The sequence below is a fragment of the Emydura macquarii genome, unplaced genomic scaffold (genome assembly GCF_026122565.2).
Source record: "Emydura macquarii macquarii isolate MOO-44397 ecotype Brisbane River unplaced genomic scaffold, CSIRO-AGI_Emac_v2 contig_1483, whole genome shotgun sequence".
Lineage (NCBI taxonomy): Eukaryota > Metazoa > Chordata > Testudines > Chelidae > Emydura > Emydura macquarii.
Window position 1 is genome coordinate 17,032,541 of NW_027131620.1, and position 15,626 is coordinate 17,048,166.

Consider the following 15,626-nt stretch of genomic DNA (forward strand, 5'->3'; position numbering starts at 1 on the left):
GTGCCACGGGCTGGGCTGTACCATCCACCCCACAGACAGGCCAGGGTTGCAGTCAGAACCTTCGGAAGCGGCAGCAGCTCAGAGGTGGGGCAGGCCCGGCTGGGGAGTTAGCTCCCAACTGCCAGGTATTTTAAAAAGAGGGGCAAGGGGTCAGCTGTCGCTCCCCATAACGTGTCCCCAAGTGAAATGAGATGACTGTTTGCCTCAGCTCCCATCCCCACCCTCACCTCCACCCCGGGAACACCTGCTGTGCAGAGGGCCTCCCTGCCTGCTGCAGAGTTGACGTCAACCCTGCTTTCAGCCTCTCGCACACTGAGTGTGGCGTTAAGGGTGTTCACTGCCCTATGGCTATTCTCTGGTTCCCAGGGCCAGTGAGAAGCAGAGCATAAACTATAGCAGCCCAAAGGCTGCTCTAACTAACCCCAGGGGCCAGGCAGACTCCTACATACCCCCAGCATACAGGGAGCGCCACCTGTTTAAAGCCATCTTCCCCTCTGTACCTGCCTCCGTCCCTCCCCCCAGCACAAGAACTGAGCAGCCAGGTTCAAAGTCTCTCTCTTTGTAAAGGAAGGTGGGGTTTTTGTGCCTCCTTCTATGGAGAAATCTAGTCTTGTGTTTAACTTTTGAACTTCCCTCCATCCAGTCAGCCCAGGAGCGGGTGGAATGTCTAAGCCTGAGAATAGAAAAGGGAACCCTGTCAAAAAATGCCTGAAATGCCAGGTGGAGCTGGGCCCTATGCAAGGCCTGTGTCCTCGCTGTAATGCCAAGGCAGGAGAGGAGCAAAAGAATCAGACAGGCAAGAGGTAAGGAAGCAAGCTTCACACAGGGGAAGCGAAGCAGAAGGTGAAGGGAGAGCAATGCTTGAGTGCGGTGTAACCATTTTACCCACTGCCAACTGGCGGGGGCACTGAGGGCTGTTCTCAATCAGTAATGTTGATGTAGCCAATATGAGTACGGGGCTGTTCCCTGCCCCAAAGAACTTCTGGTCAAACTCCCACAAAAACAACACCCCCGCCATTGCCTCTGTCCTTGGCCTATGGCCATGTGGTGATCTGGAGCTGAGGCTCTGTGAAAGCAGGGGAATTTGAAGAGGGATGTGAAGATGGAGCGGGAGGCTGGCTCATGGAAATGGGAGTCTACTTAGCTATTGGGGGGCAGCCTGAAGGAAGGGGCAAAGCAGAGACAGGGATCTGGCAAAGGACCAGCTGGCTGAGAGAAGCGGGAGGCATGCAGAGGAGTGAGATGGAGTGAAGGATGAAATAATGTGGATTATCAGAGCACTGGACCAACATGAACTAATTTATCTTTCCACACCCCTGCTATGCAACATCCCCTTGTCAGGCACAAGGGAAGTGAATTGTCTGAGGTCACACAGCAAACCAAATCCACACTGGGAGTTCCTGGCTCCTTGCTCTGTGCTCAATCCACTGGACCACACTGCTTCTGCAAGTGGAAGCAGAGAGGCAGTTAGGGCTGGAGTTGTGAAGAGCCTTGAGGGGGAGGCATGGCCAAATCCAAAGGTGGATTCTTGCTTCTGACAAGGCTGAAGGAGATGGAAAGCACAGTCTTGAGGGGAGGGGGATGCTTGCTCAGAGTGGACACCTCTATTTTACTTTAAGGTGTATATTGGTACAAATCCGATCTTGCTGGAGGAATCTGCCTTACTCTGTCTTGTCACCCTTTTGGCCTGAGCGGTTAGACAGCATTCAGGGTCTTGCAGGCTGTCTCCATTAGGTGAAGAAATCAGTGACAGAATCAGGTATTTCTTTATATACGATCTTTGTAAATAAACAAGATTGCCTCAAAGTCCGATTTCCCTGAACACAGCAGGAATCAAATAGGAAGTTCACAGTTCTAAACCCTTTTCCAACCAGCACTCTCCACAAAAAGCTCTCCCGCTTGGCTTTTTCTCAGGGCCATGAGACCACTGCGTTTCTACCAGTCTGCTCGATTTTCCTGCTGTCTTCTCTGTCTGTTTCTGCTCAGACACACCCCCATCAAACAATATCCAGGAAAACCTCTCTCCCCCCAGAGCTTACTTTCTGACTGGCTTTGCATATGGCCTGCTTTTTTGTTGGCAGTCCCTATGATTTCACCTACCTTACTCGAAAAAAGAGCTTAGCTGCTTCTTATATTTATCCTGAATGAAGGGCAGCTGTCATGTCCACCAGCTTCAATGAGGTTTCACCCAACCTCCTATGGCTCCATCCAACTTGCAGAAGTACCAGGTTGGATTTCGCTCCTAGACACACATCCTGTCACGTGGTGAAGGCTAAGTGCTGCAGGACTCTTTGAATGGTAATTGCTCTGTAAGAATTCCTGCTTAGCAAGTTCTCTTCAGGACCAATGGGAAGGTAGCACAAACACCACCATTAAAAGGCAGCCTTTCCAGTCACATGGGGAGAAGGCTGATCCTGGAAGGGTTAGTGCAAGTCACTGGCGGATTTCCTGAACAGCTCATCCTGATGCCTGCCAGGAGAAGATGGGTTATTCTCTAAGGCCAGCTCTACACTTCCCAAGGGTGTAATTTGCCCTTTGCAGAGAGCCAGCACCAGTCCTGGGCACCCAGTGGCACTTTGGCCCTCTGAACAGGGGTGAATTTCATCCATGAAGCACTTTCACCAGTGTGAGCATCAGTGAGGCTCCAACAGTGCTGGACCAATGGGGGGAGAATGTTTGAAAACCCTCAGCGAGGACTTAAATGTAGCCCTAGGTAGCTCCAAGCCAGGGGTGTTAGCCACTCTCAGCAGAAAGTGGCTACAGGCTGGGGCAGACAAGATTTGCTGCCCGGTAGGATCCTGGGCATCCAGGTCCACCGCTGACCCTAGCTCTATTGCTGGGATTGGGGAGACGAGTTAGACCCAGCCTCATGGTTCAGGTCCATTTCTGTGTGTTCGCTGGGTTTACTTATACGGTGCAGTCTACCAGCCTCTGTGCTGAGTTTAAGCCATCTCCTGCCATCCAGGTGTATCTCCAGCACGTACTCACTGTAACATCTTAATAAAGTCATTGTTTGTTCTACTACTCTCTCTCTTCTCCCCCCTCCCCGCCACGGGATCGTTCTGTTTGGGAAAGCACCAGTAGTTACTGTCCTTGGAGGATGTGTCACTCAGCCATCTGCAATCCCGGAAGAAGATAAGAGACAAAAAGGGAATTAACTGCTGAGTTGTGAGTCTGACTCAAAGGGACAGCGGGTGAGAGTGGATCAACCTACCAGAAATTGCCCATTCTCAGCCTACTCTGTGTACCAAAAGAGGCATAGACGGCTGGGGTAAGAACTCTTAACCCTTTACATAAGACTTCGGCAGTGGACTTCAGAATGCATAGGCCTAAATTCAGCAATGATGTGAGTGCCTGGGATCCATGGAGGTAGAGGCGGGCTAGTTTCTCTGAGCCAGAGAAGTTGGATGCCCAAAAGAGCAGGTGAGTCGGGGCTAATGGGCTGCAGCTTCTTAGGCTGCTGTTGAATGTCATTTGGGAATGACACTGGCTGAGGCACAAAATTAAACTGCTCAGACTGCAGAGACCGAGTCAGTAAAGACAGGGAATTATTTCTCCAGCTCTGTTGTTTCATGACTGAGGAAAAATAAGCACAGGCCAGAGGATGGGTTTGCCAAAGCAAGATGAGCTCCAGTTCTCCACAGTGCAGGTGAGTGGCGAAGGTGGAGGTTTTCCCTTCCCACCCTCTGCCATTGCAAAGCTTCTGCTGTGAGCAATCAAGCCAGATTTACAGGCAGGAAATAACGTCTCAGCTCTTCAGACGAGGGACTTTTGCACCTATGTCCATGTCCTCTGCTAGATCACATCATCTCCCCAGAGCTGAACTGAAGGACTTCTCTGTTCTGGGAAGGCTGAGAGGTTTGTGAGAGGTGTTGAATGCTTAGTCTGAGAATCGCCATCCAGGCCGCTTTGAGCAGGGCCCCTGGTCTTAAATTAGCCAAAAGCTCGGTTTCCACTGGAAAGTCTTCTGTGCGGACACGCTTCCATGAGACCCACTGGCGTAGCAGCTGTTTATGTTACTGTAAATGGTGAATGGGGAAAAGCAGCAGGATTTCTAAGCACTGATGTGGATTGACAAACTGCTCCACTGGATTCACACTTCCTCATGGAGCTCCTGGCAAAAGCCTGTCTTGTTTACAAATTCCCTCCTCCCCCCCCCCCAGCCGAAATGAATATTAAAAACAGAGGGTAAAAGGCCAGGTTATGATGTGAGGCTAGAGGCCAGTGTTCTCTGAGTATCTCTAGCGCGACTATGTTGTTGTTTTCCAGAGAGGGGTCTGTTCCGATCTCTGCCAGGCAGGGAAGGGAAGTCAGGTCCTTCTTGCGCCCAATGGATGTTGAGACATTTTCAGTGACTGAAATTTACTGATACACTCAGTCAGAGGCACCTCTGTGCCCGCACAGGGATACAACATGCACAGTTACTATGCCACCTTTTGAAAATCAGCCCCTAGGAACAAAATGAAGGTGACGTCTCAGATCTTCCCCCCTGCTCCTCTGTACAGCAACAGTTTCCCAGTGAGAAGAGGGGCTCAGCCTGCGGCTTTTAAAGGCTAGAAACCATGAAAAGTCTCCAGCGGAATCCCACAGCCTTAACAGATCTGCTGGAAGCTTTCCCCAATAGGCCATTCCTGCTCAGATTCCCCAGCCTGCGATGCCATAGAAAATGAGCCAAGTGAGCCACCTGCTGGCCAAGACGAGGCATGGCCAAGGCGTCTAGTTCAGTTACCAACACAAACGGATCTGCCCTTGATTTGCACAGTGCTTCCCCTTTTCCCAGCAATGCTCCAGGAGCAAAGTCTCCATATGTTGCCACATTACTTTTCCAAACCGGCAGGGCATCCAGCGTACATTGGGAAGCATTGCCACAAACAATCAGAACTATTTTGCCAGGCACATCGACCAATTATGCTACGTCAGCTTGGCTTTTTTTTCCTCACCTGCGCCCCACCGTGTGGAATCCAGCCATTCACAGTGTGCCACACTGCCCTCAGTACAAATGAGTGAGCTTCCATGATAGGATCAGCTTTGTCTTTAGGCTCACATCATGGGCAAGTTGTTGAGATCAAGATCCTGTTGTGAAGGCCTCTCATCCCACCCTCCCAGCCACAGTGCCAACCTTGCATCTCCCTCCATAGGGCTTGTGCGCATGGAGAAGTTGTATTGGGAAAGAGCTAAGAAACAAATGCAAATGTTTTAATGCACTGTGGGGGTTCTGGGTTAGGTTCCTTCCTCCATTCTGTACCTGGGCTGTTTTCATCCTGTCCCTAGATTTTGGACTTTCCGTGTAGTAGGCTGCCTGCAGTCTCTCCCACTGCTCTCATATTCCCCCAGATACACAGGCATCCTGGGCTAACCTGCAAAGTGTTTGCTTCGCCTTCCCCCTTCAATGTTGGTTTCATCAGAAAATATGAATCAGGGTTGAATTTATGCCAAAGAAATTTGCCTGACAAGGAAAGAAGTGAAGCAGCTATAGAGGGGGGTAGAACAGCCCCTGGAAACCCTACAAGAATCTTTGCCTGGGCTACAATTACTCCTTGAAGAATGACAGATGCTTCCCCATACTCCCCCCAACAGAACGCATTCTATGCTCACTGAGAACCACTGGTCTAATGCATCTGGACTTGGTGCCCTCACTCTGTAAAGCATACTCCAACTGGGGGCGAGGGCAATAGTGATCCCAGCACCTCTAACGGCTGGAGGCTGAAAAGAGGTGGAATGAGAAAGGAAAAGAAAGCTGAGAAAAGTGGCAGCTGTGATCCCGTTCCAGAGGGAACAGGAATGAAGTCTGTCACCTTTCCTCTCCTTGCCTGAAGCACTGTGCTAGACAGAATCCTGGGAACACCAACAGCCAGGGAAATCCTGAATGGCGAGGAAGTGAACAATCCTGACAGGAATCAACAAGCAGCTTTGTGAATAGCTCTTGAATCCTGTGGTTTCTTTCCAGCGCTGCCCTCCCCTCCTCCCAGGCCACTGTGCTTGGAAATATGCCAATGTCCCTGGGTGATGCTGCACAGGGCAGCCGGGCTTTGCACGGATTTGGGAGAGGCGTCATTCGTGTGGTTGAGGCTAGAAAAAAAAATCCCACTTATGAGAAGCACTTCATAGGTGAGGCCTGCAAATTGATAGCTATGGGATAGCATCATGCCAGCATGCAAGGGAAAAGGCCAGAACTTACTCCAGCCAGAGGAGAAACTTCCTTCCCCGAATACAGACAGGTATCAGCTCCATTTCCTGCAGGGAAAGGGATGCTGCTGGCATTGGGGAAACGAGGCAGGAGGAAAGAATAATCAGAAGTATGAAAACAGTGGTTGCAACTGGCCCCAGAATCGATCCGGAGGCTGCATCAGCTGGAGGAAGGTGATGGGGAAGTTAAGAAAAGTGAGGGGAAGATAAAGAGCATCCTATTTTCTTCTCTCTCTGTAAGTCAGGGGAGGTCACCCTTTTGGCTTCATCTACAAGATCCCACCATCCATGCAGCACCAGTGTTGCAGGCCAGTTGCTGGTGATTTTACCAGCACATTGTCTAGACCTGCTGTGATCAGGGCTGGGTGACAGGAAGGTAAAAACACCCAACTTCAGTCTACACTAGCATCTCCATTGCTAGCACCAGTGCTGGCGCAAAGGGAGAAGAATTTCAGTCTTCTTTCAGTCAGCTGTGATGTACTGTTTACCATCCTCCCACAGAGGAGTCTTCCTGGGCTAAGGCATATTGGGGTTATTAGCCACTGCACCTCCAGTTATAAGCCATATTCCAGGGGAGGGCAGTGGTTGTTATTTAAAGAGTAGCACAAGAGCACATAGTGCTTTAACAAGACAAGATCCTTGTCCTGAGGCGCTTGCACTCTAACCTGATGCACAGGACAATCGCCAATGGAAAGAGCTGTGCCAATATGACAATCCCCCACCCAGCCAGCCTGCGAAAGCCAATGACTGAAATGAGACTTTCACGAGCAGTGATTTCTGTGAAATGCACAGGAAAAGGGCTGGCTGGTCTCATTCCCTTCACTTGCCTCTGGTTTTTTGCCTCCAGGGATCACTGACTCCTGATGGAAGCCAGTGGGATTTTGCCTGATTAGGTGACCAAGATCGGGCCTTAGGAGGGTCCCTGTCGCCTGACCTGCATTGAGTGCAGTAGTTTTTCACTTCCTGTTCTGAATATTTGCAGAGTCTAGGATTTTGAGAAGCAGATTGCACACTTCACAGTGGAAAGACCCTTCTTCAAATCCAACACCCAGCTACTGAGCCAGCTCCAGCACTTCTAAAATGACGGTAACACTCCGAGTCACATAAGCAGCTGAAACATACCTGCTGTATAAATATTTTCTCTGAGACTGTTGGAGCTGAGCCGTCTTGCTAAAATTCAGGATGAAGGAGTATTTAACCTTTATCCTCAGTTTCTTCTCCTTCATCTCCTTACCCAACCCTCCCCACCAACCATCATCTTTTGCCTTCTAAGGTCGCATGATAATTATTTTAATTTCTCTGTGGGCCTGATGCTCAGATGCAGCTGGCCTGTGTTTGGGCAGGACCCAAAGAGAAAGGCAAAGCTGGCTTTTATGCCACCTGGGTAGCTCTGCAATTCTTTGTTCAGCCCCTGGAGTCATTTAGAGCAGCCTTAGAGTTGTCCTAACTTACGCTGGGTCACTATGGCCCAAGCAGCTGTTCCGGCACCTGGCATAGCCGGAGTAGAGACTGCCACCAAATCCTTTTTACTAGCCAATCTCCTTCTCAGCTGGCCAGGGCTGCTGAGTTGAAGGCCTGTTTGAATGCTGAAGGTGAAAGTCCTTTTGGGGACAGTCAGTTTTTAACCTTGACTGTGTCCCCTTTACCTCACCAGTCATGAGAGTGGCAGCTGCTTTTTGGCTTGCATGCCCAGGAAATTCTGCTTAATTCCTTTATGTGGCTGCTAGAATCTGAGGAGGAACAGGAGTAAGCACGCTGCTGCTGCCAGAAGCTCCAAGAGCTGCCCATTTGCTTTAGCACTCGATACCCTGCCTAGCAGGCTGGGCTGGACCTACTGCACAGGCAGAGCTCAGCTCAGGCTCTGAGAGACAGCAGCCCCGGGCTCCCTTCGGAGACAGAAAGCAGAATAAACAAGACCAGACATAAAGTGAGGCACTTCAGTATATGGCTACTGCCAGACAGTGAGTTAGGACCACTGAGCGTTTGCAACAGGGAACAGTTCTTTTTCCTGCCTGCCATTTCCTGGCACGTGTCCCTCTGAAAGCAAGCAGCAGCTCAAATGTTCAGTGCTGGACCCAGCATGTGAAGGAATAAAATCAGCCTGAGCCTCACGTGGAACTGCACTTCAGGGGCATCTAGTCACAAGTCACAGGTGCAGTTGAGTGCTGAGGACTTGAATTTTAGCCTTAGACAGCAAGGCACTGCTAATCAGGACCCCACCCAGAGCATTTGCAACATCAGCTGGGTTAAATCCATTTCTTGCAGTGGCTCAGAATCAGAGAGGCAAATAACTGATGGTCTCTTGCCAGCATGCTGCTAAACCAAATAAATGTCGTGCAAATGTGAACAGGGATCAAGAGTGCCAGGCGGAATTCCAAATGAATTTTGCTGTGTGCTTACAGGCAGTGTGGCCTTTCCGTAGGCTCAGAGACACGGCAAAGTCTCTAAACAGGGTGTGCTGTGCAAACACGCTGGCAAGTTACAGTCATCTCACATGAAAAGGAGTAACTCAAATACAAACCACACTGGAGCAGGATCTGGCTCACGGGGTTATTTATCAGGCTGAGTGAATCTGGCCATTCTAAACAGTTCTCTATGCTCAGTTTCACATCTTAAATTGCTTATCTCCAAGCAGTTTAACTGAACACTTCGTTATATACATTTCAAAGTGAAACCAACAAACATGCCAGCTGAGATCAGTACGGACTCAATGACCTAGCACTACCCACTCCAAGGGCCCTTCAGAAGAGATAGAAAGCAGGGGCCTTAACCAAATTCAGCCAGGGCATACACAGGCACAACTCCACTGAGTGCAAAACCTGAATCTGGCCCAGGATCAGAGATCCCAGTGTGTTTTTTAGGAATGTAGAAAAGTTGGGGACAGGGTTAAGGTAAAATTGGAGCTCAAATCATTAAAACCCAACCAATTTCCATTCCCACTGCAGATTCAGGGTGAAACCTGCTTGTTCTGACATTAGACCAAATGCTAACAGGTCTTTTTCTTTGCTGCTGTCTGTTCCATATCCATCAGAGCAAACACAGCATAGCTGGCAGTCTCCTACTGTGTGGTGTGCACCAGCAGGTTGTTCAGGTGAAATTCACCCCCAGTCACGACTGCTGCACCACTTCAGCTGTATAAGTGGAGCTGGACAGACGGGGGCCATGGAAGAAGCAGCCAGCTAGCAAAGGGCTTTTTACTAAGGAGGTGGGGGCTTCAGACCACTTCCAAACAGGCTGGTGTGGAAGACGGCAGGGCAGGGGCAGTGTAGTGAATTTCACAACAGGGACACAACTCACTGCAGAAGACCCCTCCCCCCCAGCCTCCACTGACTATCCTCCTAGGAATATAACTGGTAACAGCAAAGATAAAGCTTTTTCTGTAGAAAAGGGCATAGCCGTTTCTCATGTTTTTAACTCCTAAAGGAGAAGGCTAAAACAGGACAGTAAAGTGCCCCATCTTCTTTGCTTCCAACTGCAGAGGCTGTAATAATGGCCTGACACATAGGCCTGCTGCAAAGAGACTGATCTTTATTGTCGGCCCCCCTCACCAGACACAGGTCAGTGTTACAAGAGACGCCCTGTCACACGACACAGGTTGTTCTGCGAGTCAAGCAGCTGCTATTAGGGAGTCCAAAAGAAAATTAATCAGAACTGGTTTTTTCATGCTGCAATTAAACTCCATGTGATCATTTAACACGGGTGGCGCTCTGAGAAGGATGTGCGCAGTTTCTCTTACAAACCTTCACCTCAGGACTGTCTCTTCCCCATAGGGATTCGTACACATTTGGAAATGCAAGTGAAGTCATGGAGATTGAGCCCTCGTACACTGACTTTATTTCCTGTGACCGCACTGGGCGAAGGAACGCTATTCACGACATCCAAGGAGATGCAGCCACCATCAGCATGGGGAAGCTGGCGGGCAACATAGGCGAGCTCTCCATTGAAGGAGGAGGTGAGTGTACATGGTGAGGAAATGGCCCTGGACACCCTTGGCTCCCTAGCCCAAAAGGCCAAGATATTCAACTTCGTGGAAATGCATCTCTGTAGTGCCTGGGAGGCAGCTGTGACCTGAAAAGCTCACAGCTGGGAAGCCCAAGCACACTGAAGAGGAATGGTCCATTCTTCCTGTGTGTCACTGCCTTCTTATTTAACGGGTACGTTTGTCTGAACTTGGACTTCCTGTCACTGCGAGCTCCTCCCAACGAGCGTGACGGTCGTTCAGGTTGTAATTCATACCGGATGAAACGCTCCATGCTCCGCTCCAAGGACTCCGTGTAAACCAGTTTAAGAGGGAGGCTAACAGTTTAATTGCTGCTGTTTCTACTGAGGTGCACGTAACAACAAAGGGCACTGGCAGGGCAAACTGACCTCCAGCTGTGCCTAAGGCTATATAAAATCAGGCTCCTTAGAAAACCTAAACAGTAGTTATGTTTCCAGGATTTTTAATTACAAAAGAAACTTTTTTTTTTTAACATAACCTTCCCCTGCAGCCCAAACACTGACACGATCGTGCTGCTGCTGCTGTCACGTTCCGCTGCTTTAACACCTGCCGACCAGCCAGCTACACTAAGGCAGCAGAGCCGCAAAGCAAAACTAGACAGTCTAGCTTCATTGTCTTCTAAGTCAGTGGTTTGCAACCCGTGTCCACAGCCCAGTCGGCATCTGCAGACTAGTCTAAGGTTTCCAAAGGGCTCCACACCTCAATTCAAAATTTTGTAGCGGTCTGCAAATGAAAAAAGGTTGAAAACCACCATTCTAAGTAAAAAACAGACAAACATTGACAGTAAATTTTGCTTTTAACATTCCTTCCATTTTTCTCATCTGAGCTTTAATTTGTAACAGGGATAATAATATTTTTAACACACATTTTACCTTGATACTATCCCTTTAAACATGTTACTAATGGATTCTAATATGACCCAGCAGCCATGAAGCAAATATATTTGCAGCCAGCTTCAGAAGACATCTGAAAGAATTCACCTTGTGCTTACAGGTCACACAAGGAAGCAGTGTCTCATACTTAGAAAGTGATCATTGCTCTACTGCTGCCACATCCACTCCATATGCACTCCAGTGTGTACCCCCCTCAGTCATCGCCAGTCCCCACAACCCACTTTCACACCCAGCCTCCCTCTTTCTAGAAAACGTTTTGCAGTTTGGTGCACGTCAGAGGTTGCATTTTGCAGCAGAGAGCCTGCTGCTTTTGGGCCCAACATTTGGCCCCAGTGAAGTCACTAGTGTCTTTGTCATGGACTTCAGTGAGAGCAAGCTTTAGTCATTATTGGTTACTTCTTTGAGTTTGGGTAACACGGCTGTACAGTGCGTGTACATAAAACACAGCTTGCTATACAAGCACAGCAGCTGTAGCTTGCTGGTGGTTGTTGAGAGTGTGAGGGAAGGGGTATAAGCTGCAACCTATCCAGAGGCTTCTTTTTTAGTGGAAAAGTCTGATCATTACTCCTTTTCAGTCTTTAAAAAGGATAAGGGCCTCAGTCTTTTGGGGAGGTACTAGATACAAATCATGCTATTTTGGATCATGACAGAGGGAGGCTAACAGTTTGAGGCATTCCATCCCCTCTTCATGAAATGGCTTTTGAAAGCAACATGCTTAACTAAAAACCATGGTATAAAACCACTCTCACTCCTAAAGTCTGCAGGAGGCAAATACAGTAGGACCAGAGCCTGTAGCCCCTTCTACTTTGCCAACAGTCAGACAGCAATAGCTAGCCCTAGAGTGGTTCAAAATTGTTGGTCCCAGTCTCTCCTTGAAAATAAGCCACCTGCAAGCTGTTCCAATCGCTTTGGAACCCATCCACCGCTGCAGGACCTGTTCTGGCACACATTTGGAGTGGACCACTACATCCGGGGGGGGGGGGGAAGAGAGGCAGGAGGAGTGCTAGAGCTCCAGCCTGAGTGGGAAGGTCTACACTGCTATTTTAAAACCAAGTCAGTTGATGGGGGCTGTGAGACTTGCTGCCGCAGCATTTGCTTTGCGGTATAAACGTACCCGAAGAGCAGTGGAGTTAGAGCTGGAGGGTGTAACCTTTTGGTCGCTTGGTCACAAGTTTAATCTCTCTCCCTTCCTTTTGGTTTATAGAAAACCAAGCTGTTGCTGCTGCTTCTGAGAAGGAACCTGAAGCGAGACCCGAGAGGCAAGATGGCAGCCCCTCATTATGAAAGCCACATGTGTGGGGGGGAGGGAGGGAGAGGAATGAACTGTAGACCCTAAATGGGAATGTTCCATCAAATCTGCTGACAACTGAGAGCTAAACCAGAACAATGAATTCTCCCTGTAAATGCCTCTGCTGCAACCATTCTGATCAGATACCTGTAGGAAGCTCAGCAGTGAGTGGTACTGCCACAGACCTCTGCTTCCATCTCTAACCGTTTAGAAGAACACTGCACTGGTGGTAGTCACATGAGCCATTCTTGAGGTGCCTTAGTAGCAGTTTTCCTCTGTAGGAAAACATTTCAGTAAAACACACACTTCAGACTTTACTCTATACAGGTACATTTTTCTTGCTCTGTAAATTTAGGCTATTATTTATTTCCTGTTCCCACAGATTAGAGGTTTTGGTGCTTCCCTTACTTCACTTTCTTGCTGCATCTAGCTTAGATGTGAAAGGATATTTAGCACTGCCTACTCAGACACACCTGGAGTCATGGTGCTCAGCTGGGGAGGGGTGACAGCCATTCCAACACATTAATATTGAATGAACACTATTAACTTGTACTGCTGCTTTTTGGGAATCAGAAAAGGACCAAAGCTCACACATGCATGGACAAACTCCCCAGACATGGGCACCGGTGGGGGGTGTAGGGTTTTAAGATATTTAGAAAAAGGGCAGAAGAGGTTTTGATTGTTTTGACAGCTGAACAAATTCAGACTAATCTCTTCCAAATTCTATCCAGTTCAGAGGTATTTATTTCTGGAAAAGTTTCAGATGCTCGCTCTTAAGACACATGTTTCATGTTAAAAATTGTTTATTAAACTATAAGCTGGTTGTAATAAATAACTCTCAGATAATAAAGAGTAGCGATTTTTGTGCAATCGTCTCTTCCCCCCTCCCCCCTTCTATCCCCTGAAACATGGAATTGCAAGTTTACTCTAGATCACATCTATTGAGGGAACAGAAGGCAAGGATCTATTTCAAATGACATCAGTGCTGTCCAGCTTGATGTAGCAACTTCCAGCTGAGAGTAGACTGGAAGCTGGGCTCAATAAATGTAAATAAATCCTCTAGTTTGACACTGATGTCCTCGTATTTGCCAGAGAGCAGTTCCCCTGGCAGTAGTTCTTTCTTGTCTCTAGGGTTTTAATTTGAACTTTGGAGCACAGCTCCTTCAGGCTCCGACCTCACACACCAAGCACGACTGGGCTGGCTCAGGAATTGACTGAGAGCTAGACTTGGTGCCAGAGGAAATGCTGCTAGCAAGGTGCCCTTTCCACGCAGCAGCATCAAGCTGCCTCCCACAGTGAGTGCATGACCAGAATTCCTCATGCACCATGAAAGAAAGTGGGATCCAATTAGAGCTTCAGAAACAAGAGCCCAGCTGGAATCGGCTGCTGTGTTTCCTCTCATGTCTTCCAAAGACTTATGGGCGCCATGCCAGCTCCAGGAATGGAGTGAGCACATTGCACTCCCACGCCACTGTAACAGACCCTTCCCACAAACTGGGAGCTGTAATCAGTGGGCCACACTAATCCACAATGGCACTTCTCCCACTCTCTGTAGACCTTGGTGCTAGCACAAAAGCAGCCGTAAAGAGTGTGACTAAGGTGAGGCAGAAAGGAAGAGAGAAACATTCCCACATGGGTGACCCAACACCAAAACCGCTTTCTTGGCAAGAGGAAAATTAGAGAACTTAATGTTAGGACTTCAAATATTATCAAATCAAAACAAGGCTATTAATGAGAGTGGAATGTGTTGCCAGAGAGAGCAGGAAACCTCCAAAGAGCCCAAGAAATGAGATGACTGTGGAGCCAGGATAGAGACATTTATGGCTCTGAAGCTCCTAGAAAACAAGGATTTGGCAGCTGAACCAGCTTTTTTTTTTTTTTTTTTTTTTTTTGGGCAATCCTACAGCAAGAAACCCAAGTTAGTCAACTTCTGCTGGATCATACTCTTGTTCCCATTGAAGTCAACAGCAAACCGGCCACGTTCTCAGTGACTCCAGTAAGATTAGTTGGGTTTTACATCTCCACGCCTGCTGTTCTCTAAAGCTCCAGCTGAGAAGAATCCATGTCTCGTCCAGTCTCTCACATGCTCACAAAAAGGGAGCAGTGGAACAGAATAATACAGATCTATAAACTCAAGCACTACAAGGGATGGGCAAATCTTAGCTCTCTTAGCTCAGAGTGCCCATTCAAGCATTATTTTTAGCCAAAAAAAATCAGCTGTTTGCAAACTACACTCAGACAGGAAAGACGGGGGGCATCCAGGTTTCCCCTGTGAGTAAAAGAGCTATGTCAGCTGCCATCACCCATTGTGTTGAAAGAACAAGCACATCATATTATTCAGTAACATCCTGGCTTTCAGAGATGCTGGGCACACAGAGCTCTCGCTGTCGCTTCAATGGGAGTCCTCGCTTCAATGGGAGGTGCAAGCGTTTGGTACCCCTGAAACTCTGATCAGAGACACATAGCAGTAGAACCCGCCCCAACGCTGTCCCCCAAAAGACAGCTGACAGTTGGCTCTAACTGGCTACCCAGGGAATAGTTCCAAGTTCATCTTTGCCTCACAGCTCGAATTAATTCTGCACAGCTTGGAAGGGGAAAAAAAAACCGAATCAAACATTGTTTTGGGGATACAGGCCTGGAAAACCACAGCCCAGTGCCCAGTAATAACATGGTCACTTCTGGCAGTGACATGTCCCTTTCTTCGAGCATAATGAGGGAAATGAGGTGTGAAATTGGAATAGCTTGTATCAACAGCTCTGAGGAAGTTGTGAGCCTGCAATTTCTGAACAAGAGATACCTTTGTGCTTAAACAGGAGTCTCCTGCCACACAAGTTTAACTCCACTGACATCAAGGGAGTCACTCCCAATTTGTACCATTATGAGAAACAAGTCAGGCACAAAAGTTACTGAATGACATCTGCATGTGTACATCCAGGGCCTGATTCTGATCCAAGATGCATCTGTTCTGTAATGGTGTAACTCCCATGATTTCAGTAGCGCTATTCCCAATTCACACCTCTGCTAAATGGGAGAACAATAGGTCCATTCTGACCTCTGCTTCCATCCCACACCTCCAATTTTTGGGCTCCCTCCAAGTAACAAGAGCCTATCTTGAGGATAACTGGAGTGTTAGGAAATATGTGGCACTCAAGGTAACTGCATAGATTCCCCACTGGTTGTAATTGCCTGCACAGATCTTAAGGTTGTGGAGGTGAGAGGAAATTTCTAAAGTTACTTATACAACTATATCAAGAATTCA

General features: G+C 48.3%; 2 protein-coding genes across 4 annotated transcripts in view; one reads left to right on the forward strand and one right to left on the reverse strand.

Moving 5' to 3' along the window:
* The window catches only part of PKIG (cAMP-dependent protein kinase inhibitor gamma), a 28,400-nt gene extending 15,178 nt beyond the window's left edge, over positions 1 to 13,222 (forward strand). For all 3 annotated transcript variants that reach the window (XM_067554354.1, XM_067554353.1, XM_067554355.1), the window contains exons 3-4: positions 9,957 to 10,138; positions 12,284 to 13,222. In XM_067554354.1, the coding sequence (XP_067410455.1) occupies positions 9,991 to 10,138; positions 12,284 to 12,363 (228 nt within the window). In that variant the 5' untranslated portion in view covers positions 9,957 to 9,990 and the 3' untranslated portion in view covers positions 12,364 to 13,222. The remainder of the gene's footprint in view (positions 1 to 9,956; positions 10,139 to 12,283) is intronic.
* The window catches only part of ADA (adenosine deaminase), a 45,340-nt gene continuing 40,338 nt past the window's right edge, over positions 10,625 to 15,626 (reverse strand). The window contains exon 12 of the mRNA XM_067554352.1: positions 10,625 to 10,909. The gene's annotated coding sequence lies outside the window, so the exon portion shown is untranslated. The remainder of the gene's footprint in view (positions 10,910 to 15,626) is intronic.